This window comes from Indicator indicator, chromosome 8 (assembly GCF_027791375.1).
Source record: "Indicator indicator isolate 239-I01 chromosome 8, UM_Iind_1.1, whole genome shotgun sequence".
Lineage (NCBI taxonomy): Eukaryota > Metazoa > Chordata > Aves > Piciformes > Indicatoridae > Indicator > Indicator indicator.
The window spans coordinates 13,345,118-13,372,236 of record NC_072017.1 but is presented as its reverse complement, the minus strand read 5'-3'; the positions used below and the strand labels follow the sequence as shown (position 1 = coordinate 13,372,236).

At 38.5% G+C, this 27,119-nt stretch overlaps 1 protein-coding gene across 1 annotated transcript; it reads right to left on the bottom strand.

The window, feature by feature from the left end:
* On the bottom strand, positions 1–27,119 carry CFAP97 (cilia and flagella associated protein 97). The gene is made up of 6 exons (XM_054383098.1): positions 27,090–27,119; positions 17,531–18,412; positions 17,370–17,441; positions 9,966–10,228; positions 1,102–1,252; positions 1–385 (listed from the first exon to the last, which is right to left on the bottom strand). Exons 2-6 carry the CDS (start codon positions 18,390–18,392, stop codon positions 258–260), a joined length of 1,476 nt encoding a protein of 491 aa, XP_054239073.1. The 5' UTR covers positions 18,393–18,412; positions 27,090–27,119; the 3' UTR covers positions 1–257.

Here is a 27,119-nt window from a genome sequence, read left to right as displayed (position 1 = left end):
GATAAAATAATAATTAGCAATTTCTATTTAACTTATCTGTTTAAATATCTTCTTCCCTTTTGCAAGTTCTTCCCATCATAGAAAACACTGACTGAAATGAAAGTGTTCACTTGAAACCATTTTATAAGCAATTACATCATACGCAATGCATTTTGATCACTGAACGATGCAGGAAATATTTGTTCACATAGAATTTACAAAAGCACTCAAACCAGAAGTCTGAGGGTAATACCACACTGAGGCAGAGAACGCAGCACTTAGAGCCAAGCAGCACGAACATTAGTGGGTTTAGGTCTCTGTAGTGCCCCACTGGCTGAATCAGACACAGGCTTTTCGTTCCTCTGGCTCGTTGTACTTGGTACAGTGGATGCTCTTGAAGTGCCTCCTGTTAACATACACAAACAAAAATTTAAGAGTAAGAATGTTTATGCTTGGTACAACAGAAAACTTCATGCTATATATAGTACTGCAACACTCGTTTTATCACAGTTTCCAGAAAAACAAATCACAGCAAGTTGAATACAAAGCCAGAATGTTACCAGTTGCTTGTAAATGGTCAGGACAAATTCAGGCCTGTGCCATAGTTCTGTGATTCTTTAAATTGACATGTATGGATCTATGGGAACACACGATCCACTTCCAAACATCCCACACACAATTTCAAAGAGAAACAAGGCTGAAATCAGTATATTTACATTTTCTGAATGAAAATTTGAACCTTCTTTGGGATTTTTGTGTTGTTGGTAGGTTTTTTTTGTTTGCTTGTTCCCCCCCCTTCTTTTCTCATTTCAATAGAGGGTATTGGCAAAATGAGAACTATTTCTTTACAGCAAGGATTCTTTTACCTTGTTGGAAAAAAAAAATGATGAATGAGATAGTTTACAGATTTAGGATGGTAAATAAACCATACACACAGTCATCGTATTTTGTTATAATTAAAAATTTTAAAATCACTTTAATGATGTCTGTGTGACAAATGATCAGTCTAAGGAAGACAGAGGAACTTATTTGCACTTTGCAGTAAGTGCTTCACAATTCTGAATGGTAAGAAGACAAACACATGCAAAGAAATGCAAGAATCTGAAACTTCAAAGTACTCACTTGAAGGACTAAGCTGGCTGAAAGCAGATTTTCCTCTTCTTACAGATGGTGAAGAACTTAGATAACTCATCTGGCGCTGATAGTCCAACAACTGCTCAGAACGCCTCATACCAGCTGTCGGTTTCACAGCTTCCAGTCTTTTCAGGAAAGCCTTAATATTGAAGGAAAAAACATAATCAAGAAAGAAAAAAGGATGAACAAGAAGCCACAAAACAAACATTCACAAACTGATTTCTTTTACCTGAATTGCATCCCACCCTTCCATCCCCAATTTTCAGGATTGCACAACATGAATTTTGCCATTGATGACCAGCACAGGCTATCCTGCTCATATTCAATTATTTTTTTAAGTGTTAAAATGGGACACAAATAGTAACTATCCCTTACATACCATAAATTAGATGTTGAACACATCTTCAGTACCCCACAGCTCTCTGTACCTCATGATAACATGAAACAATACACCTGTTTGGCAATAGTAAAGGTGATAAGAAGGTGCACTGTGCTCTCTGGATTTCCAGGAGGAGATGGAAGTTGTTTTAATCTTTGCTTTGCATACATGCTTTTACCATCTTATATTGCCCTACAGTTTCCACAGAGAAAATGACTCACCTCAATTCTGTGAAAATAATGTCAAAAGCAAAGCACAAACACTCAGTGGACTCTGTGTTAACCACGTTATTTTAAGAGATTCTAGTTGAAATTGTTATAGACAATTTTCCCTTGTTGAAATTAAGATTGTTGGCAATTATGCAACAAGCATTATATTAGAACAGCTACTTACATAGTATTTGTAAGATACAAACAGTTTCCCATTCTGCATAGCTAGTTCTACTTAAACAGGATTTATTGTTTAAGAATTTTCCATAATCTGATGGCAGGACAAATTTAGAACTACCCAGCAACCTGCAATTTACATTTAACTTCACATTTTTAATATATTTTGCCTCCAGTGCTTGCTCTACATAGATCTATACATTCCCTCACTAACCAATTTCAATTCATTTGATGGCCTACAAACACTTGGCAATGACACAAACACCGCTGGTCAGTGATGATGTGCATCCCATCAATGACAGACAATGAAAAATGTGATTACACAAGTCTCCAAACTAGTAAAAATACCTCTGTTTGTTAACAGATGTATTGCCTAGATGCATGCTTAGATGGATAGAAGTGAAGAATCCGTCTGTACAGCCATTAAACTGCACTTTGTATGAAATGATCTTTCTTCCCACTCCCAAACCAGTACTGCTTTTCACATCTATTTTTTTAATAATGCAAAGAATTTGCACAATGTGGCTTAGGAAATAGTATAGTATTTACAGGATGTCAGTTGTCACTGTCTCACTGCAAAAGGAATCTACAAACTCTCGATAGTTTATGCATGAGCACTGGAAACCTGCAATGAGTGCACAAGAGAGAAAGGACAAGTGATTTTTGGCTCAGACATATGTCACAAGTGCTTGCCTCAAGTGCCACTCAGTTCATCAGCAAGTGGAAATACCTAAGTAAGCAAAAGTCAAAGGAAGGACTTCAGCTAGAAATAGCTCTTCACCAAAGCCAGTTACAGAACATGAAATGGTAGACTTGTCTCTAAATGTTACATCCAATGTTCTACTCACAACTTCACATCTCCTAATGCAACTGCATCCATTTAGATTTACAAAGATGACTTATTTACCTTCACTATTAAAAACAGAAGCTCTAAATACATTCAGTTCAATCACAAACAAATCAGGTAAACTGTAGAAGTGACTTCTCTGTGGGAGCTGAGCATGCTTCAGGTCTGCACTCCAACACCCTCATAGAACTTAACACAGCAGCAATTTCAAACTCGATTCTGAACATTTATATACACCTGCTTGCCTCTAGTTTAAATACAATTCTCTCCTTTTTTGCTTTTATGCCTGCATGTTGACAAGTATCAAGTCCCCATTATTAAAGCAAAAAGATACTTTACTCAGTACTAAAAGATTACTTTTTGAACAGGGTAACACTAGACTTGATACAGCCCTGACCTACAGAAAGAACAGGCATGGGTTCTGTGGTGTAGAAATGTTCTAAGAAAAGCTCTTCTGCAACATAAGAGAGTAACTCCTGTGGTTCCCTTGCCCTCTGCACCAAGGGCATGGTAACTTACACGCTATTTGTGGCTGTGAGTTTTGCAGTTTGGAGAAGGGCCTGCTGCACACAGAAATGAACTCATCGCCACACTCCAGCAGCAGTCCTGACCTATTACATTTGTAATACAGGACTAATCTGATTCTCATGGTTTTATTTCCAGTCCTACAATCTTGAGGTCTTTAACCTTCTAAAATGGTGTAAGTACTTTGAATGAATGTTCCTTTTCAGTTATAGACATAAATCTACTAATTTCTTTCATTATGTACTGCTTTGTAGAGATGGACTGAAGAACACTGCCACTTCCCTTGTTCTTTTGAAGTGCTTGATCTCTGAAGCCTTGATTCTGTACCCCTAAATAGAAATTTTGTCACTCATCTTAAGTGACCAAAGAATCTGATCACAATGTAATACAGGTGTTCAGAACCAAATGTATCTTAATGATCAGATATAATTAATAAATTAAAAGAATAACAGACACTAATGGCAGGCATGTTATGGTTATTTAACTCCTCATATCATACCATTGATAACCTCCCAGCTTAGCAAAAGCCTCCCAGGGCTTCTATTTTCCTCATCATCTTTTACTTTATTCGAGTACGGAATTTATAATAAAAGTATAATACAGTAAAAAGAAGGAAAAAAGTAATCACCAAAGTTTCTGCACAATTACCTTGTTGGAAGAGGACAATCTTTTATAAATCTAGGTATCTGGACATACATTACTCTCTCCAAATACATTAAAATACATACTGTCAATGACAGAAGAAAATGTCAGATTGCCAAAAATTGGAGAACAAAGGAACCTAACACTATCAAAACATTGCTGCTATACAGTGGGCCAAGATAAAGGCTAATTCAACCTTAGGTGTAATTAGAGAGCACTAAAGCTGTCAGACAAGGGGGAGGGGGGGGCAGAAAAAGAAAGAAAAAAAAAAAAAATCAGTACACACTTTTCTGCAGCTATGTTGAAAAAAAGGGAAGGAAAAAAAAAAAGAGGAAATGCAGCATCCCTAAATTGAGTTCAGAGAGATGGTAAGAAAATATCACCTTTTTTTGTTTTTACTTTGTTTTTAAGTGAAGTTTTCAGTTCCACCTTCTTTGAATCCTAACCAGCTGGCTTGTGTGCCTTGACAGCTGTTCAAGCATATTTATATTATGCCTCCTCTAATGTCACTGATGTTAGTGTCCACAGTATCCCCCTGCACAGTCCATGTGGGGGAGGGGAAGTAGATAACAGCATTCAAGGACAGCTTTCTGTTCTTATCAGCACAAGTATTTGTAATTTCTTCAATTGCCAGTGGCATTAATTAACTCACCTGACAAATTCTAGAGGTCAAAAACATCTTCAAGATGTTTTTTCCAGCAAAGTATTTTAAACTGAGCAGATATCAAGTTCATCTGTGGCTGGCAGCATTCAGGAATTTCAAGCCTGGGTCAGGAACCAGCAGGCTACTACTTTTAAGTCTGCCCAGAAAGAGCCTAAATACTGTGATCACAGAATTGCACTATATTTGCACCTTACTGCATTGTGTTTTTGTCAGGCACACTTGCATGCTTACCCTACATCCTGACAGAGTCTCCTGAGGAGAGGACCGTGGAAACATCTTTTCTATTTTTGCATTGCATTTTGTAATCCCAGGAAGTACCAACAGTTTTAGTCCTGGCATGTAGTGGCTTTTAACATAGTAGTGAAGTATCTTATAAAACCCTGCATGCCTGATTTTCTAAGGAGGCACCAACCCCTCATGAATATTTCTGAGTTCCTAAGAGGACCCAGAAGGCTACCTTCTCTTTCACAACTGCATTTCCTACAGCTTTCTCCTCCAGGCTGTAGACCAATAAGGTCAAACAACCTTGGTATTCTTCTACAACCACGTGAGGAGGTGATTCTCCCCCTCTACTCAGCTTTGATGAGATCCCACCTGGAGTACTGTGTCCAGTTCTGGAGCCCCTATTACAAGAGGGATATGGACATGCTGGAAGGTGTCCAGAGAAGGGCCACCAGGATGATCAGAGGGCTGGAGCACCTCTCCTATGAGGACAGACTGAAAGAGTTGGGGCTGTTCAGTCTGGAGAGAAGGCTCCAAGGTGACCTTATTGTGGCCTTCCAGTATCTGAAGGGGGCTACAAGAAAGCTGGGGAGGGACTTTTTAGGCTATCAGGTAGTGACAGGACTAGGGGGAATGGAATAGAGCTGGAAGTGGGGAGATTCAGGCTGGAAGTGAGGAAGAAGTTCTTCCCCATCAGAGTGGTGAGAGCCTGGAATGGGTTTTCCAGGGAGGTGGTTGGGGCCCCATCCCTGGAGGTGTTTAAGGCCAGGCTGGATGAGGCTCTGGCCAGCCTGATCTAGTGTGAGGTGTCCCTGCCCATGGCAGGGGGGTTGGAACTAGATGATCCTTGTGGTCCCTTCCAACCCTGACTGATTCTATGATTCTAAGTACGCAGCATGAGGCCTGAGGCTCTCTGACACCAGGGTGACCTTTTGGGACAGGACAAAGGGGAGACAGAAAAAATGCAGTGCAGAATACATTGAGGAAGGAAAGTCCAAGGTGCCCAGGTGCAACTCCAATGGATCAGGGCCCTCCTACTCCTCTTCCTTTCTATGCCTAGAAGTTATTTCTCTGGTTGTGGTACTACATGGCAGGCACAGTGCAGCACAGGACTGAAGGCTGTGGCTCCAGAACAGGTATGTTTTTTTCATGTGGTGACAGTCAATTAAGGTGATGGCCAGAAGCACTCCCTTGTCCTTTTCTCCTCACCCAAATTACCACAACCTATCAGCACCATTAATTAAATCAAACGAAGACAAATGAATATACATTCATTTATAGCACTACAGTACTTGCATCTCTAAAAGGGTTCAGGTTTTCCAACACAACAAAGGCAGCCCAGACAAAGTAAACAGTTTTGCTGAAGGATCTTTGTGCTGCTAGAGACTATGATGACTAGGAGTTAGTGATGGGGAGAAGCGCTGATGACATCTGCAGCCAGCAAGGTGACTTTGGGAACTAAGTAGGTAAAAAGAAAAAGATAGCCCTTGCAGAGAAACACAGTAAGTGCTTGGGCTTTTCTGTGTGCATGTGTGCGTACACAGGTAACTGTAACTGGGATAAGAGTTGGATCTGTGGAGCTCAGGGTACATTTTGGGAGAGTACAAGGTGGGAGAATGAACAACCTGCAGCAAGTCTGAACAGGGTAAGAAGAACACACAAGAGTGCATGGGAAGATCAAACATCCACAGAAAGAGAACATCCTTGACCTAAAGGTTTGAGAACTGCTGTTCCAGACTTGCTGAGACCTTCCAGTAGGAACGCAAAAGGTCACTTGCTTCCTAGGAACTTGGCTGAACATAGCATCTTGGCTCACTAAGGTCATCTAACACCTCAATTCTAGTTAGAATTAATAGAAGTGACCAAAAAAAGCCCCTTCAATAAAAACTCAACACAGAGATACAAACTAGTTCTAAGTTTAGATGAAATGACTGAAGAATGGCATGGTGGCTACAAATCTGTACTTAAAGGATCCCAAATACTTACTTGAATACACCAGTATAAACATTAAAAGTTTAAATGGTGTGTAGTGTCCAGTCTATGAAGTTGAGAATCTTACTTATATGGGCAGAATAATGATTCATGTGTTATTACAGGAACACGCATGTGCAGACATGGGAAAACAGTAACATATTGGTCACACTCATGTCCCTTTCCAATAGAGAGGAGATGGGGTTGAGAGTAACTTTAATCACAAGAGAAGGATGTTTTCTGAATCAGCAGCATCCTCTATTGGCAAGAGATGCCCTCTGGTCGTGGTAGCTCAGATAAGCAACCAAAAGTAGGTTCCACTTACGAAAGCAGAGTCAAAAGCAGGAAGTAGAAAATTTTTACACTAATTTTAATAGTGATCTATCTTGCTAACTGTGCTTTTCCCATAAACTACTCATCACTATGTTCTAACTGCTGTTCTTCAGAGCAATGCACTTCTTTATTCCATCATAGCTCTTTCTAGCAGAGTCTGTGGGAGCAATATATATTCCCTGTACCTCCTTGCACCCTCTCAAGAAGGTAGAGTCCACCAAATCACTTATATTGCTCTCTAATTACCTACTAATTTAATTACTTTCCTTGCATCACCTCTAATACCTGTGCCAGAAATGAAATTGTCTTTCTCATTACAGTAAATACAAGCATTATTCCAAGAATATTCTAGCAAAACAAATGATGTTTTTTGCTAAATATTGTTTTAACTTCAGGACAAGACATTATAAAAGCTGTAATTCAATAAATCTGCATCTGAACTCCTTAACCTCCTGTACAGACCACTACTGCAGATTTATACTCTTGAATTACTTAGAAAACCTGCATTCTTTCCAAGAAACATTTCACAAAGGTGTACCAAGCAGCAGATCCTGCAGGCAGTACCGTGTATAAAAAAAAAAAAAAAAAAAATTCCTGTCAAGTAATAGAATCAGTCAGGGTTGGAAGGGACCACAAGGATCATCCAGTTCCAACCCCCCTGCCATGGGCAGGGACACCTCACACTAGATCAGGCTGGCCAGAGCCTCATCCAGCTTGGCCTTAAACACCTCCAGGGATGGGGCCTCAACCACCTCCATGGAAAACCCATTCCAGGCTCTCACCACTCTGATGGGGAAGAACTTCTTCCTCATGTCCAGCCTGAACCTCCCCACTTCCAGCATTATTCCATTCCCCCTAGTCCTGTCACTACCTGATAGCCTAAAAAGTCCCTCCCCAGCTTTCTTGTAGCCCTCTTCAGATACTGGAAGGCCACAATAAGGTCACCTCGGAGCCTTCTCTTCTCCAGACTGAACAGCCCCAACTCTTTCAGTTTGTCCTCATAGGAGAGGTGCTCCAGCCCTCTGATCACCCTGGCGGCCCTAGAAAGATAGAGAACGAAGTTCTACAGAATTCCAGCTCTTCAGTCTACAAAAGGTGAAGAAAGCTACTGACCAGAAGGAAAGGAGTTCATAAAGCACTCTTAGCTGTATGAAGTAAAAATCCCCTGATCAATGAGCAGGGTAGGGCAGCTCTTTCATTTACACTCAGTGAGAAAAGCATGTTGTATTTGTAATCCCGAAAGGGAGTGCTAGGAAAAAAAAAAAAAGATGTTACAGCTGTGGTGCTCTAGGTACACATATTCTTCTAATGGAATGAAAAAAAGTAAACAAAACTGCTAAAAAAGGATAGCAGTGTCAAACAAAACACACTAGCTGTACTGATGAACTGAAGAGTATCTCACATCCTGAGTTTGGGGGAAAGACTAAACCAGATGTTTTTACAGTCTCAAGTAGCACAATGTCCTAACATAAATTCTAAGGAATGATTCTGATGTCAAACATGGCCACTGATGTTGCTGACAACAACTAAAGCATAAGTAAGTAAATGAAGGATATTATTTCTTGGACTACAAGCAACTACCATTAATCTCTAACATGTACTAAACAACAACATGTAAAAAGACTATACGTGCTTAGGTCCGTTCCATTTTTGATCCAAATGTTGCAAAATATTGGATAAAATATTACAACATAACAGAAAAGGCTTGTGGCTTTGAATAAACACAATTGTATGGTGAAAATATACATTAATTTACAGTAATCATCTATTGCTACACAGTATGGCATATTACTATTAGATCATGACTATTGACACTGTACTTCCTCCCCACAGCCTAAGAGTACACTCTTAGTATGAAGGTTTATATGGAAGGGCAAGCCCTGCTTTCAACATTTTGGAACATCTCCCTTAGGAGGAAAGGCTGAAGGAGATGGGTCTCTTTAGCTTGGAGAAGAGGAAACTGAGGGGAGAAAGTTTCCTGCTTTCAAAAGTTTTGAAAATCTGGATGTCTGAAAGCTGGAAGAATCAAAACCCAATGGATTTTCCTGAACAGGTAAATTAGACTCTCTTAATGTATATATCTATTTTTGTAAAAGGAAATTGCACCCTACACTTATACAGAAGGGAAAAAGTGAATTAATTACTTCCACTATGAATTTTCCAAATATGTTAACTCTATTTTATCTCCTTTTCAAGCACACTAACAAACAACTGGAAGATATAAAAATGTCATTGTATGCATTACAATTCAATCCCTAACAAAAATAATACTGGTTTGAATAAAGTATTTTTACCTGCCAATTTATTTTTGTTACCTGCCAATATCCTTATGAGTCCGAATTTCTGTTTTCTGCTAAAGTTCTAGTGATTGCCATTATAAGTACTGTGACGAGCAGAGCACTGCAAATACTGAAATACATGGAGAGCTATAAAATATGTGAAAAACCAAAACCTGACATTTGCATTTCATCCTTTGTAGTTCAAACACAATAGGTTTAATGCTATTATATTGATTGTTTTATTTTTGTGTAAGCTTCAGAGACCAGCAATCAGCACGGAGCAGGATGAATAGTCAGACTGCTATCCAAAGTCAGAAATGTTTTAGCAATAATGGTTGTTACTCTTAAGCTGATGATATTAAAGCAGAGCAAACTCTTATAAACTAGAATCAATTTTCACTTGAAAAAAAGTATAATTTCCCCCTTCCCTGTCCAAACATATGAACAATTACGCAAACAGCACAGCAATGGAAATTCATTGCAAACTTACTGCAGTAAAGCTCCAAGTGCTGCCTTATCAATTTTGTAAGTATTTGGAAGTAGTTCATTTGACAGCAAATGGTCCTTTTCAATGTATTGATTGAAACCAGTTCTCAAGACTTACCAGGTTTTCCCTTTCAATTCTTTGCTGCTCTTTTTGCCTGTTGAGGGCACTGTGATACAATCGAGGAGGTGGTACAGCTGACTTCTTCAACGTGGTACTCCTCCTTGGCTTTGCAGACTGTCTGGACAGTTCTTTCAGCAACCTTTGGTTTTCCCGATCAATCTGTCTTACTTCTTCATTTGTGAAAGAATAATTTTTCCTTGCTCCTTTAGATGGTGGATCGATAGTTATTTTTTGTTCTTTTTTATCCAACTGCAGGAAAGCTTTAAAATGGCCAAAGTACAAGAATCAGATTAAAAAACAAAACAAGCTCCAAACCAAATCTTGCATTCTATTCTTAGGATTTATTTACAGACCTCAAAAAAAGGTACATTTCACCTCCCCTCATAAAAATTCCAGATTTATGCAATTCAGAATTTTTCAGGGGTGTTCAGTTGTTCTCAGTACATCGGCCTTACACAAATTACACCACAAAAAGTACAATTTTGGCCTTAGCTAAAACAAATTTGCTTCCTTCTCACTAGGAATCCTACCTCTCTCCTTTAGGACAGGTAACCCAGAGGAACTGAACAGATGCAGTGAAACAGATTCTATGATTCTAACAACTAGACAAAACAAAAGAATCAGCAGCATGCACACAGACACTGAAAGCATTTGTGTAGAATATCTATCTCTGTTATTAGCCTTACATGCACAGTAATTGCTTCTTCATGGTCAGTATTCTTGATTCCCCCTTTTGACTCTCATCATCCCTTATCTCTATCTGTACCAGCATTTTTTCCCAACTTCTACATTGACACAATATGCTCAGCCTTCCATCCTCAATTATTTTTTACTGTAGTTACTATGGTATCAGCAATCACCCTAGACAACATGTATATGCTAGCGGAACCATCATTATACAACATGAAAGCAACATTGAACATAATTGTCACGGACAAATATCACAGTAGAATTTGTGGCACCAATACAGGCATCAAAGATGTTTTCCAAGCAATAGAAAACACAGCTTTAGAAAGTCAGAACTAGAAATAACTTACAAAAACAGAACCAAACCATAAATTAGTACTTAGAGGTTTGCACAAGGAAAGACATTTAAACTTTGCTTCAAAGATATCTAGCTTATCTGTCTCAGCTGAAAGTCAGAACATAAATGCTTCAGAGAAAACAGACACTAGGGAAGCATTACTCAGAAACACAAAGCACATTTCCTGAAGTGATTTTGTTCATCCTTTGCACCTGAAGTAATCCTACATCATGTTGGGGCAGGAGTTGCAAAAAAGAAAGATGAAAATTAAATTTAATGGATGGAGAGAAATGAGTGAGCACATGTAACAGAAGAAAAATTACTGTGGCATGGCAATTTAAGACAGTAAAAAGCCCCAAGAAATTAAGCCAGGATATGAGGTTTCAAGACAGAAAAGCAAATAAGGTACACTTGAAAATACACAGTAAGGCAGACTAGCACAAGTGCATGATAAGGTAACTTGGAAACTTCACTCTTTGCCACAGCCAGCTGCATTTATTATAGTTCCACTGGAGCTTTGCTACTGACCTACTTCTAAGCCTTTGCTTTCTAAAGCTCTGCAGTAGGTCTTCTGGCAAGCGTTTTGCTATCGTAGTATTACCCTGAAAAAAATCCACTGCATTATCTATGGTAAAGGAATGGCAGTACCAGGTTAGACCAAACAGATTTTTGGAGCTCAGACACAGATGAGGATGCCTTACTCAAGCCATTCCCCACATTCCTCCAATACCACAGTGTCTCCAGAAGATACCCTTCATTCTTACCCCTAGAAGCCTCACACAAGCACACAAGCATCCAAAGCAGAAGTTTGGAGAAAAGCAGAAAGAAAAAAGAAACTGGCAAGCAGTAGTAATTCTGCAGCAAACACTTGCACATCAGCAATTTTTGTGGAAGACTGAGGCAGCCCTTAATGGCTTATATCTTAACTCTTTAATCACTACGCCTAAGTGAAAGGTTTCTCTGACTATTGTTGCAGCGGCCAATGACAACATGAGGCAGTGCTACAGTACAAGGTTGATTTAAAGTTCTAAAGAGTTTTAAAGTTTAAGATTTACCTGTAGTAAGTAATTTAACTAAATCCCTACTTACCACTTCACTGTCAGCCAAACCATAAATCAGTAATTTAGGGGAAGGGGATAAACAAGCTGCAGTATTGGCATAAAGACTTGCACAGTGTGCAGTCTACTTCTCATTTGCTGTTAGGCAGGAAAAGAAAATTCTCTGGTATTCACAGGATTTCTATGAAAGCTGGTTTCCATGGAGAGACACCTGACTTTATTTTAAGCAATAAACAAGCTGTTTACTGCTTTCAATTTGTGTTGATGTGATCTTGCAGTTTGAGAAAGGACAAACCTTATATAAAACACAAATTGGCAAGTCAAATGCATTAGGACAGGATGATACAGTTGTCCTAATGGCATTAAGGCTAACATTAAAATCATGCATATTTCAGTCCTGCTGTTGTAATCCCAGTAGAGGAAAATGTCTTATACTACTTCAGTGCTTACACTTCTGTGTCTACCTGGTGCTCTGTTTGTTACTAACCCCCTAGGACATCTATAACACATTTGCAAAATACAAAAGTATTAAATCACTGTTCTTCGTAAGTGTCTAATAGTTTTTATCAAAACTATTTCCCTGTAGTATCTATAAACAAATATTCCTAGAGTATCCCTTATTTCCTATCACAGAGATCTACAAAAAAGATTTTGGAGATTTCATGGTTAGATGTTTTGGATTTCAAGAAAATCAAAACATGCTTTTCAAATATAAATTTTCACTATTTCAATATGCTTAAATAGAGCTGCTAGTTATTTACCCATGTCATGAGAAACAATTAGTTCAAAATATGAACACCCAACCTAAACAAGAGAATGCAAAAGCTCTAATGTTTAGTTCAGCTGTAGAGTGTGGGCGTTACATATATTTTTAAGTCTACTTTAAATTTAGATATTAACAGTTATACTACAAATATACTAACTAGTTCAGTGTGAATGAGACCATAGATAACATATGCCTAAGAGGTATGTGTTAATAGAAAAAAAAAAAAAAACAAAAAAACACCCTTATTCTACTTCCTGATTGACGAATTATAGCAAAAAAAGCTAAAGCAGTTCTACACGTTCAGCTGAAGTTGCTCTTTAGTCTTCTACAATAGGTTTTATTCAGAAACACAGAGCTTTTACTTTCATATTAATTATATTTATATCGGAGTGTCTTGCACCAAGTGAGCTCTGACTACTTACAATCTAAGGTACAGAAGAGGCAAAAAGATTTATCAGAGAGCATACAGGTTAGTGATGCTTCAAGGATCAGGCCTTCAGCTTGTGGTCCATTGTCCTACTTACCCCATGACACCACCCCCTCAAGTTAATAATAGCTAATACCATGGATTTACAAACTAATTCTCACGGACACTTGTGTAAAATAAGCAGGTATCAACCTCATTTTACAGAAAAGAAAATATGAACCACAAAACTAATACCCTGTGTACCTTGTGGAATCCCACTACTCCTGTGTTGACACCCAACATATATTCAGATAAAGATACACACAGCATTTTTAGCATATAACTTTATACCCTGAACTACAGAGTTCAGGCAAGACACTCGTCTCAAGACAGAGAACAAGACTGTAGTGTAATGGGATGGAAATGAATGAGTGCTTAGTTTACACTCATATGCTTAACCTCAGTCTCTTAAAATTACATAGGACATTGGATCAAAACATAGGATCAAGCAAACCAGCATCAGCAATTTCTCCAGCTTTTTCATTCCCAGCTTTCTAACATGGAGCTTCATTTCCAAATCAATTTTTGACAGTATTTTCTTGCACTGGCATATTGAATTATCTTTTTGTGTTCATATTACTCAAGAATACAGCAGAAGAGATAGCTCTGACATTTATTATTAAACGTTTTGAATATTGCTCTATTTTAATTTTCCAAAAGTCACAAAAGACTCACAAAAGCACTGCATGCAAAAGTCTGCGTAACACCATGAAACAAATGAGAAACTGTATTTCTACCTGAAAAATTATAATCACACCTGCATTTTTTTCCATGCAGGTGGTGAAAAAGAGAGAGGTAAAGAGTGAGGAGAGGTTTGTAAAATATAAACTCTCCTCAGGGAGAGAGCTGCAGGGAAGTGCTCCCTCCCACTGAGCACCAAGTCACTGTGAACTGAGCATCAGACACTGCCACTTGGAAACAAGCAAAAGAGATCAAGCAAAATAGTTCCAAGTTTATCCATCCACCCTCCACCTTCTCTGCTTTCAATATGGCCTGCAGTTTCTAGTGATACTGTTCCCACTGTGAACCGCAGGCTCCTTACAACACTGACAGTGTGAGCGTGCACCCTACACCTTAACATGGTAGCTTATGGACACCTGGGCTCCACGGTTTCTTCACTGCATGTCTATGTCTTCCTTTGTGCCATATCTGATTACAAGAGGGCTCTGCTGTTCACATGCCCCTCCTACATCAGTGTGCAGGCACAGCAATGCCAATACAGCCACACAACCTGCAGGTTCTGAAAGCTGCACATTTTATTGTACTTCTTCCTTCTCCTTCACAAAGGGCTCAACTCCCGTCTAATAAAAGCAAACCTAAGGACTATATCCATATGCTTTATTTGTCCTTGGCAACAGGCAGAATCTGCTTCTCTCAAGTTTTCAAGCATAATTTTCACTTTGCTCCCAGCTACTCTTATCACATAGTTTTCTGCCATTATGACTAAAACTAGTTCAGTTATTTTCCACAGGCTGAACGGAGACTGCTGTACCTGCCTATGCTGACCTGACTAACAGCATACACAAACCATCCACTTTCAGATGCAGTAATCAAGTGCTATCACAGATCTCTAGCAATTTCTTCTTCCAAGTTCTACTCACTGAAGAGTATTTCTACAATCAGTGATAAAACTGCATAGTAATACCCAGCTAAAAGTAATTCAAAACGCAATGTACAGCATGAAGATTATGAGATATCCAACTACAATGATGAACTATGTTATTTATGAGATGTTAAACTATTCAGAATGGCTTCTGCCAGGAACAAATATAGCTTTAGGAGATGCAAGGGCATGATAAATTTTTATCTAAATTATTTTTGAAGACAGTTATAAAAATCAATAGTTTGCAATACGAGCACACATATGTATCAAGGGCATATAACATAGGGAAAAAAAATATTTTAACTCCATTTCAATTTAACTGCAACATTTTCTTAAAATAGAATTAATTTGAAGCATTTAAAGATACACAAACTGCCTCACTGCTTAATAACCAGACTCTTGTTCCAGTGCAAAACTTGTTCTTTGACTACCATGTGTTTTTAACAGATTTCTTCTTTCTTTCTTCTTTTCTAACATAAGAGATTCTAGACTTCCCAAATGTTCACGTTACTGGTGTGTAGCATGGTACAAAATCAATTACTGCACACCTAGAAACAACACAGTAACAGATCATACTGAAACTCTGCAAGGTTCTGGAAAATTAAATTCACATAACTGCTATAAATGCTTAGGTCCAGCTACATTACAAGCATATACGACAAAAATTTTACACAAAACGCTTCATCAGCTAAGATTACTCCAAAACCAAATCTGAGACATACTGTTCATCATTTAAATACTTTGTGCACTCAAGTATAGTCCTACACTGCTCTCATTTGAAACACTACTCATGCCTATGATAAACATTTCATGCAGACTCAGGGGGAAGGGGAATGATTTGCACTTTTTTTTTTAAAATAAGTACAGAAACACCTGGAAGCAATAACTCAGAATAAGATTAGTTCTTATTTTACCAGACTAGTTACTTCCACCATTAATAATCCTACCCAATTTAAACTTCAAAATACCTAAAGCAATTAAAATATGTTGTGCTTGCCAATTCAGAGAGGCAGCTGGGAGTAATACGCATGTTAATCATGAACATTAGCTGCCAGACTGTATGAATTCCACTTCTCATTACTCTTTATTACTGTTATTTGGAATTGTTCTTCAGTTTGGGGAAAAAAAAACAAAACAACAAAACAGAACAAAACAAACTATCGCTCCCCCCAACAGAGATTCATCTCTGAGAATACTTACTCCAAGCTATAATACCCATTTGTCTTCATGATGAGATCAATCCTTCCATAATCACCAATTATTAAATAGCTTCTTGCTATCAGGGAACAAATAAAGACGTAGGACATCATAATTTGAATTGCCTAGCAACAACTCTTCTAATGGCATGTTTTGGCAAGTAGTTGGAGTCTTTTCTAGTGCAAAAAGAGTGGCCGGAGCACAAGGACTGTTCAGAGATGAGAATCAGCTCTGTCTTTCTTGGTGGCTACCTCTGTTCTTCTTACTATCACAAGAGTTTTTGTCTAAATGGGATGTTAATTTCTACTCATAGGAAAGTTAAACGATGTCTACAATATATTGTGAGTTCTTACTCACTTGAGGTTAAGTCTGGCAACGTACAAAGTGAAGAAAGATGATACACAGTTTTAGTCATGACAGACCTATCACTACATAGCAAACCTAGGTTGAAATGTACCAGGCTGAGAATGTAAGAGGCTTTCCTCTCTTGAAATCAGCGAGTATCTTTTAATCTATTTATTTCACTACTGAAAATTGAAAACAAGTGCAAAAGCACTATGCAGACCTTAAAATACACACAAGAGGTCCCAGTGCATCCTCACCCCATACAATGAAGGTTTGCAATGAATACAGTGAAAGACTCCAAGTTCTGTCTCATGGACTTTGCTATTAAGATTTAATAAAATCTTACTGGCAAGAAGCAACCAGTCACATTTTAATAAAGATATCCATTATTTTTCTCATTAAAATGCCTTTACTCAACTTTTTGGTATTTCAGAACACAGACACTTAGTTCATAGAAAGAATTTAAAATAATTCCATTTCATTATCAAAGAAGTATGAAAAGTTTAAAGATACAAATACTATTTCTCTTGTAATGTAGTTTTGAACTGCCTTTCAGTTTTGCAGGTTGATAACCCAGGTCGGTGTGTTACTTAAGGTAGTAAATTGTGGCACAGTCCAGTAAACCTTGAGTTCTAAAACGCACGTGCAGCTTTCCTATTTAATTTGTTAATATATCAAATCTTATTTAGGGATTTACCCTGTCTTACTTCTAGGTATATGCATACCAACACATACTCACTACACATGCTGCTTCATTCCACTGGAGAATCGGTACTATTTACATACATAAGAACTCAAAGAATTAAATCAACACAGCTTAATCACAAACTAGTTTGAAAAACACAAGTGGCACATTAACACCTCGTTCTCTTCTATTAGCAATCAACTGTTCTCCACAATGTACAGCTGTCATACCTGGTAAAAAGGAAATTCAAACATTACCTTTCAAAAGCTGGTTCAGGTCCATGGCATCATGCAACACTTTTCGACTATATCTGCGATCTAAATCAGAATCTAATGAAAAAAATACAGATATAAGATTGGAATTCCCAGCCCCACAGCTTTTAAAAGTTCTATGTTGCACTTAAATTCCTCAAAATTACCATATAATTCCTGGTTCACATTTTCCTGTCTTTTTACTTTTAGTTTCTTATCATTTGATGCTGCAAGTTCAAAAGACTGGATAGGACTGATGTCTGGAGTTGACAGAGGTGTTACATCAGTCACTGTGTCTTCAGACTCCTCCAGGTAGTCACTGAGCTTTGGTTTTCCTTCTGCCAATTTCATTGCTGACTTGAATTTTTGTTTTGGAGATAGAAGAGCATTCCTACAAGCATTCCTCTTTGAGGAAGGATGAGATGAATCCGATAAACAGCTATCAGAATCTGTATCAGAACAATCTGTATCTGAGCTTGAGGATGAGGAGGAGGACGATGATGAGGAAGAGGAAGAAGAGGAAGAGGAGCTGATATTAGTGTATTTTTTGCTAGACTTTTTCATGTTGTTTGATTGCTTAGCGGACTTTGGTCTAACCTTCTGTTTCTTGCCATCATCACTACTATCTTCTTCATCTGTATAATAATCTTCTTCACCCTCTTTCACTATCTTAGGGATTCCTGGAGGAACATTTTCCTGTGTTCCCATACTCACTGCAGATGTTGCTCCAGACGTATCTGCATTCTCCACAACTGGAGAAAGTGACAAAGATGAAGTATCTCCAGGATGATCTGTGCTATTTTTGAGGGACTGATCCTTCTGCAAAGGTGTCTGCTTTTCTTCACTTTCTTTCTCATGACAACTATCCTTTGAATTAGAAACCAAATTGGGGTCTGCAAGACCTGCCTTTGTACTTCCTTTCTCTACACATTCAACATTTTCTTCATCTTTCTTTTTCTCTTCCTCAAAATCACTGTCAAAGAAAGCATGATCCACTTCACCATCTGATACATCTTCAAACCGGTCCATACTGAAATACGAAGTGCCACCTGTAACAATCAGAAAAGGTTTCCAAAGGTTAACATAAAAAGATCCAAGTACGTGTTTATTATAATAGTTTTGCTCTTTACTCTTTTAGCTGTAGTAATTTATAATGCTGCAATTAACTATGCTATGTTGATAGGGACAGCTCTGTACTGAGTTCTGCAAAGTAATTTATTGTACACAGCTTTTATGTCAGCCTGAAAAGCTTTATTTACAAAACCTGTCACTATTTCAAAAAATTTATTCTTAAGGACATTAGACAAACACTGCTAGCAGCTGAAGAGTCTAATGTATTACAAACAAGCAACTGAAGTACTTTGTCCCTTTGAGCCATTTTAAGCTAGAGTCACTAATGAGCTATCAGTAGTTTGGATTTTATATTCAAAACCTTGAATGTGGTAGTTATCATCTTGGCTGACAGAGTCATTCAGACTACAGACTTTCAGCACTTAAAGTAGGAGCAATTTCGATATACATCAAAAGATCCATAGCTTTACAGGGTAAATCATAATAGATGTAGGGTGTGACAGTGCTTTAGTTTGGAGCAGCAGCCTGCTAGTCCAAATACATATATAGTGCGGTTATCAGGTCATCAGTGCTAACTATTAGGCTCTACAAATCTGCTCCTATGGTGTCATACTCGATGCAGCAATATATGGTGTTAGATCCTCTGCATGTGGCAGAGAAAGATAAAGTTTCTACTCCTTAGCAGGGTATACTCTGAGTTAAAACAAACAAACCAACCCCACCTCAGTCCATAACCAAACAAAATTAGCCAGTATCAAAGACTACTCTTCCCAGTAGCCAGCAATACTTTCCTTCTACTGTTCACAACAGATTTTATATAAATTTCATACGCTGCAATCAATGAATATGTTAAATGCTTCTGAGCCAAGGAAACCAAAATCAAACACGGTGGAAACAACTACACAACACAGGAGTGCCAGAATAATTTACAAGATGGATGGTCTCTCCTAAAATCTCTTATAGTTTGTTGCCACGGCAAACTAAGGCAAAAAAGGAATTCCTAAACTTGCTTTGAAACTGCAAGACTATTCCCAAGAAAGTTTTTAACTACAATTACTTAAAAACACAGACTTTTAAAAAGTCTGTCACTCAGTTATCTTGCCACTTCTCAAATAACGCTCAGTTGTAGATGAATTTGAAATATGCACCCCAGATAAAAAAAAGCACAATATGAATTATAAAGCAGGTGTGGAATCACCTGTGAGTTTAAGATTCACAAAGCCAAAGAACTGTAAAGAGACTTAGTAAGGTTAAATATTGGATAAAGCTGAAAATGCTATTATACAACAGAAGCAGAGGTCAACTCTGGTGCCAGAAAGAGAAAGTCTTTAAAGCAAGAGAACAAAGGAGTAAACCACCTGGGAACTCTGTTTGAAATGCTACATGGAATTTGGAAATTTTTCGTATTCACAGGATCACAGGATGTTAGGGGTTGGAAGAGACATCCAGAGGTCATCAGGTCCAACCCCCATGTCACTTCCTGTGATCCCTGGCTTCAGGCAGCTTGCACAGTCTGCAATGCCCAACTGTCATACAAGTTCCTGGAAGCTTTCCTAGAGCAGCTTCCTAAAACAGCAATAATACACTTTAATACACCTAAACATGCAAAACAGGAGAAAAAAAAAAAAAGGCAGAACTGTAACACATTATTTACATTTAATTTTCTACCTCACATGACCTAAACTAGAAAGGAACCAAGAAGAATGTTTTGGCACTATTTGTAGACTATAGATGGTGAATTATTTGTTGAGCAGGTACAACTTGTGCAAAATCAACCTGTGAAGAAAATTAATATAGGAAGTACAGTGTTAAAACTAAAACAAAAACCTTCCTTCTCCATGATGCAACATTTTTACTACTTTAAGGCACGAGAATCTCACCAGTCTGTAGCTTCTGACAGATTTTGACTGATCAGTAAAAGCAGGCATGTGGTTATTTCACTTGTCTCAAACAGATTTGATATATATGCACAACAGTGCTAACAGTAAGAGCATAAGGGGACAAGGCAAAAAAACCCAGATTTGCAGGTGGATACAGTACTGTTGGAAAGATAAAATGTGGTTGAATGTAATAAACACATCAATGTATTTTCAGTTTATATAATGCTACTCCTGAAAAGGAGACTAACACTACCTCATTAGCTATAATACAATACTTGGTCATGCCACAACTTCTCAGATGTCCCTCTTCTGAACAAAATCTTTCAAGTGAGGACAAGATTTAACTCAAGACATTGGAAAAAGGCACAGTGTACTTGTGGCAAAAATTGATAAAAGATGGTGAGGAGCCTGTATATCCCTTTCCACTATTAGCACCAACTGAAGAGCACACATCTTCCCACTCTGTGTGACCCAGGAAGAGCCTAACTGCAGTGGATGAAGATTGAGCCATCACAAAGGCTGCTCAGGGAGGTGGTAGAAGCCCCATCTCTGGAAGTTTTTAAGGCAGTCTGGATGGGGCTCTGAGCAACCTAATATAGTGTGAGGTGTCCCTGCCCATGGCAGGGGCGTTGGAACAAGATGATCCTTGAGGCCCCTTCCAACCCTGACAATTCTATGATTCTAACTGATTTATGAACAGCAAGTACTGTTACCAGGAAAAATGCAGTTTATCAGTCTCACTCTGTACAAGCAGCAGCAGTTGTAGCACCAGTCATTTCATCGTCAAATGCTCCGTCCACTTTTCTGGCACAACCTCTTCATGACTTTAGCCTTATTCTTAATGGAAAACAGACAAGCTGTGTTCATCAATTTCTCTCACTGACACTCTTAATTATTCACAAACTAAACTTAAGTAGTTTTGTAGCTTTCACCTAGGACAAGCAAGAGGAAATAGATGCAGATACAGTGTTCTTGATCCCTCATGCATCTAGAGTATCTTTAAAGGAGCTGGAATTTGCCAAGAAGCAGCAATTTTGCTGATAAACAGTGCCTAAATTTATAAATTGGCTACATGTGCACTCACTCACACCCCTTTACTGCACACAGGGCAGAGTTTGAGTTCTGTGGTAAGTACAGAATTCTACTACCTTATCAAACACAGAATCAGTGAGATCTTGAAACACCCAGAAAACTGCCATTAGAGTCAAATACTTTTATTTAACTGCTAATTCTAATGATCATCATATTGATTTATAAAAAAAAAAATATGCCTTCTGGGGCTTTATACCATTAAACCCTCTAGCAGGAATAAGATGAACTGAAATTAGCAGGTTTGCCATGAATTGTCGTTTTTTTACTGTAGTATTTCCTCTCCCCATACAAATCTCTACCTCTCCTATTTCGTTTTTAAACACCCACCCATCACCCCATCCAAGCACAACTATTTGACTTTGCTCCTCACTGCAGTTCCTCTTAGTTTACACCACTTTTTAATCCCTTCACCTGTAAAAACCAGGCTTCACCCACCTAAGATCAGGAACCAGTGACCAAGCAACCAAGGACAACATACAGGCTGGCTGTCAGGACAATAGGGACCCACACTTGTTCATTATAAGGTTGACACACTGAGCGTTTGGCTATCTAGCAGGACCACATACATGCATTCACAAGCCAGGCACTGCAAGAGCAAAGATCAGTCATCTCCTGTACAGGCCAACCACTGCCCAGAGGACAAGCACCATTTTGATATCCTCCTCCATGTTTAACAAAGATCAAGACCATATTGACACTAAATCTGTCAAGTACTTTTTTACCCTGTCAACTTCAGACTTACCAGCTACTGCAGCACCTGAGAATCTTTTTTAGGGAATGCCTAACGGCAGGTCTTTAGGCATGGCTTCAATATAAAGCACCTTAAACAAAAGTAGAATAGCAGATAAAAAGTGATGGGCGTGAAGATACAGATTTAGATGTGGTTTTGTGTTTGAACACATACTGTCTTTTGATAATGTTTTTTGAATGTCAGAAACTAACACTTATGAAGTGCATTAAGTATCTAGTGAAAGATTCAGTTATTTAAACCTTAAATTTATACAATCAATCTTCCACTTTTTGAAATGAAGACTTCCTGAAACACAGGTATTGAAGAGTACTGAAATAAACCACAAAAAAAAATTAAAGTACAAGCATTGATCAACTTTCCTTTCTTTTACGTATTCTGCTTTCATAATCAAGGAAGAGGATGGTCCTAGCACACAGAACATCACTTTCTGAATTTGTATGCTCTAGGTGCTCTGAAGGCCTTAAGTGCTTTCAGGAAGTCTTAAGATTGTGGTATTTTATTAGAAGTGGAAAATGAGCTCCTTAAGCGTGCTATGGGCTGAATCAGAAATTTCTGATACCACTCTGTGCATCGCCACAAAGGTCATAATACAACACAGCAAGAGTACACTCAGGATGAGTCAACAATGTTTCCTGCAACAAAAAGGAACAGAAATCATCTTAGGATGCATTAACAAGCATATGTAAAGTATCAGAAGCAAAAGAATGATGTTGTATTTGTCTCCACTAACAGCCTTTGTGATTTAGGGTTATTAATTTTGCTTTCTAAGTTTAACTGATACAAAAATAAATAACTAAGTAGGTGACCTTCTCCCAGCCCACTGTTAGTGCTCCCACCTATGGCACCTCTACTTTCAACTAGAAATGTATATTTTTCTGAGATCAGGAGGGTGGGTCCCTCTTCTGAAGAAAGCAGAAGCAAGTGCCTGAGAGCTAAGACAAGTGTTCTTTAGGACACTCCAAAATCCTCTGACTTCACTCATCAACTTCCCGTCAGAGATCCTGCCCCTTAAAACCTGCTGACCAGCAAATCACCTCTTTGCATGGTGAGCTTGGGAGAGGGTGAAAATGCTAAGTACGCCATCTGACTTTTAGGAACAACAATCATTAAGGGAAGTTGCAGTATAAAAATACACTAGTTCAAACTCCATCCCCCTCTTTCTCCCTCCCTTCCTCATTTTGTGCTGAGGCACTGAAAAAAAGACACATTTGAAAATATCTAGGAGAGAGCAATAAAAATTAAGACAATTAGGAAAGTCCAGCTTCTCAAGGTCTGTTTAAAAGAGGGAAAACCTAAACATACTAACCCAAAACTTAGTTTACTCTCAGATACAATCATCAGTAGTAAACTACTGCAGCTGTTTCCAGCCACCTGACAAACCATACATACCCAGTCCTACTTACCTCCTCTTTAATTAAACCTTTCATTTCTGCTACTAAGAAACAACAAAGCATGCCGAGGAAACACGCCTCCCAAGAAACTATTTCCCTGGAGGGAAATCCCTCAATAACTTAAATAACCAGTCTGTTTAGGAGATACTCTCATTTTCCAAGTTCAGAACATGGTACCTGCTACAGCCATTCAGCACACCATATGCCCCCCAAGCATTGGCAGTTTACAGATAGGGCCCACTTCTACAAGTGAAAATGTTTGATGTTTGTAGTTAGTACCAAGGACTGGTATGCAGAAAGGCTCTTACTTTTGCTTACTGTTAAATCACATATACCACATTGAGGTTCTGTAAATCAGAGTTTGCACCTCCAGGGAGGAGTGCACAGCATAGGTGACCCAAAAATGACCAACAAGGGATTCCATTCTATATATATATTCTATTCAATATAAAGCTCAGAAATCACAAGGGTCAAGCCCCTTCTTCAACAGTCAGTATCTGAGGAGGATTCTGCCTATTTTTCTGCCTTTGATCCCAATCTGACCATTCCAGAATCCCAATCTGTGCATTCCAAAATCCAGCTCCTAAATCTGGTTCCTGTCTGCCATTCAGTCCAGCCCAGTGCTGGCCCCACAGCAGTGACATAATTGCCATCTAAGAGTTGCATTCGATATTGATTTTGTATATATTTGTATATTTTTCATTATTATTGCTATTGTTTTGATAAAGTTTTACTTTTCTTATCCGTAAGTCTCTCTAATTCTCTTTCTCTTCCCCTTTGAAAAGGGAGAGGGGTTAATAAAGAACACCTGTCTTCATCCAGTGGCCAGCCACAGCCTTAACCCTGATCAACCTTCTGGAGGGATTTCCTTCATGATGCCCTCCACCTCTAGAGACGTAAGTGATGACACCCACATAAAAACACACATTGTATCTTGAATCTTTGTTTTGCCTTGTAACTTCAAATCATATTTGCAGCTTTCAGGGATGTAATTGCAAAGGAAAACATGAAGAATGACCTTGTGTGCTATCTACTACTGTTTAGTTTTGATGGATTTATATCTGATATTGCTTTTTCTCTAACAATTTAATCTATGTAGTCCAAGTAAATTTGGGTTTCCTCAGAATGTGTGTAGGAGGCAAATGAGGTAAAGGCCTCTTTAGATCCTCTCCTGTATTGTATTTTTATGACTTGTTAATTTCTTCAGATGAAAAATATCACTATGGGAAGGCAGATAAAAAGCTAAAAGATAGGGCTCTCTTTTAAAGTCAACATAATGTGTTTCCTGGAGTTCCAATGTTTATTATGTTATTAAAAGAAAACACTTTGTGACAAACACCAATCATTGATCTGTGGCTTAACATCAATTGAGATTGCTGGATGGAAAAGACCTTAGCCATGGAACGCAGGCTATGCATCAGATCATTCGATTACGAGTGTTGGCTGAGTATAAGACCAAGAAAGTAAAGAAAAAAAAACTTAAAAGAGTAGCTCTGGTGGAAGCACTAAGGTACATCCACCATAATAATAATCTGTTCATCTCCCATGAATTTAAGAAGATACTGAGGCTCACCTAGGAGTCAGCTCATTTTGAGTCCTTTACTTCTAAGCTCCAGGTATATTACTACATCCCCCAACTCCTGACTGGGTGGACTTCAAAATAATCTTGTAGATGCTCTTGTCACCTGTGCCACAGGAGATCATGTCATCTGTTCTGCAGATCTTGAAATACTCCTTAGAGAAGCAAATGTATGCTGTTGGGTTGAGTTTCTAAAGGGATTGGCCAACTGCACCTTCAAAACCTCAGGAGGCTCTGGAGCTCTGATGGCTCTCTGAGCCCATGTAAGTCTTATGCTGAAACACTGTATTCTATGAACGGCCTTTTAAACATGAACAAGTACAAAATCAAAATAAAAATCCCAGTAGGTCATAAAAGTTTTAACTCTCAAGAAATGGCAGAGAATGTCCGCAAATTACTTGTTCTCTCTTCTTCTCTGGTCTCCATTCCATATCATTACAAGAATCTTCTAGGCTGAGAAGACAGAAAGGAACAATGTCTGCACTACAGAGAAAAACAAACAACCCAAAATGAGAGCGCTTGAAGCATTCCAGAAGCTGAATCTAAATTTTTGGAAACTCTTTTAAAATGCCAATTATCGTACAGACCCAGTCTTTATCCAACATCTAGTAATGAGGTCTTCATTTTTGTCTTACAATAGCTCCTTTGAAGAATTTAACTTTTTGTGGAACTTCGCTCTCTCTCCATTGACAATTCTAGCAATCCCTTTTTATCCAAGAAAAGGAGATTAACTATTTTTTCATAGAAGCAAAAAAATGCAGAAGGCACTCTTTTTATACTGAGCACTTCCTAACAGACAAAGGCATACAAAATAAATTTAGCACTGCTATTTCTGTTATATTTATTCCATCCCACAGTCATCCTGCTGTTTCTGAGAACGCTGCATAGAAGTCTTAACCACACAATTAAAAATATATATAAATGTCCAAACACAAGTACTAGATAATTTTTATATATGTTTTATACTAATAATGAACAAGTATAAACACTTGCACACCTTAATAAAACCGGTTTCTGAAAAATTGTTTCACAAAACTGTAAGGGAAAAACTGTAGCAAGGCATAGAAGTTACATGGCATTAAATCAGGTTGTGGCAGGAGGCATGTTACACTTAATTTTAAAATGCCAATTTCTCTAGCATGCTGTGAAAACTCCAGAAAAGAGGGAGCTTCACAAAGATGACATATGTTGCTATCATCTCACTAAGATGCTCTGGAATTAATCCTGTACTCTGCTCTGCTGCAGGTGCTGCACAAAGACAGCCCAAAACAGGCCCAGGACTTAGTGTTACCTGTTTTGTGATTTCCACGCAAATTCACAGGAGGCCAAGAGATTTGGTGGTTGGGTATTCTTCCCAACTACAGCCCCACCTTGGAACTGTTACTGCAGAACCCAGCCCTGTGCAGGGCGGGGGGAGTTACAGTACTGCGGAGATGTACCTAATACAATAATTAACAGACCGAGGCAAGCTGCTTATAACGATCATTTCAGTTAACTTAATTCCCACGAATTACATCCAACCAGAACACTCCACTGAACTCTGTTCGAGCCCTGCTTTAATACATCCCTCCTAGTCCAGCAACTCTAAGGATGGCACGCACGACGCGGTAACCCGTTCCCAAAGCAGACAATTCCAACTCCAACGAAAGACAGTACCTCCGAAGAAAACCCCCCACCTCTTTTCCAACCAAACCCCCGAGGAGAAGAGCGGGCCATGCAGCACGTCTCACAACAGCACGACTAAACTCTAGCAGCTTAACAGGCAGCTGAAGCCCACCAAATATAGCGTGACTTGGTTGGGAAACACCTGCATGGATGTCGCTTAGGCAGGGACACAAGTAAAAAGAATACAAATCTAAAAAAAAAAAAAAAGTTACATAATTATTTTTTTAAAATTAAATAAATATATATATAACCAAACAAAACCACGTCTCCCCCCTTCTGTGATCTGGCCAAACTCACCACACGCGAGAGACGTAAACGCCTACCGTC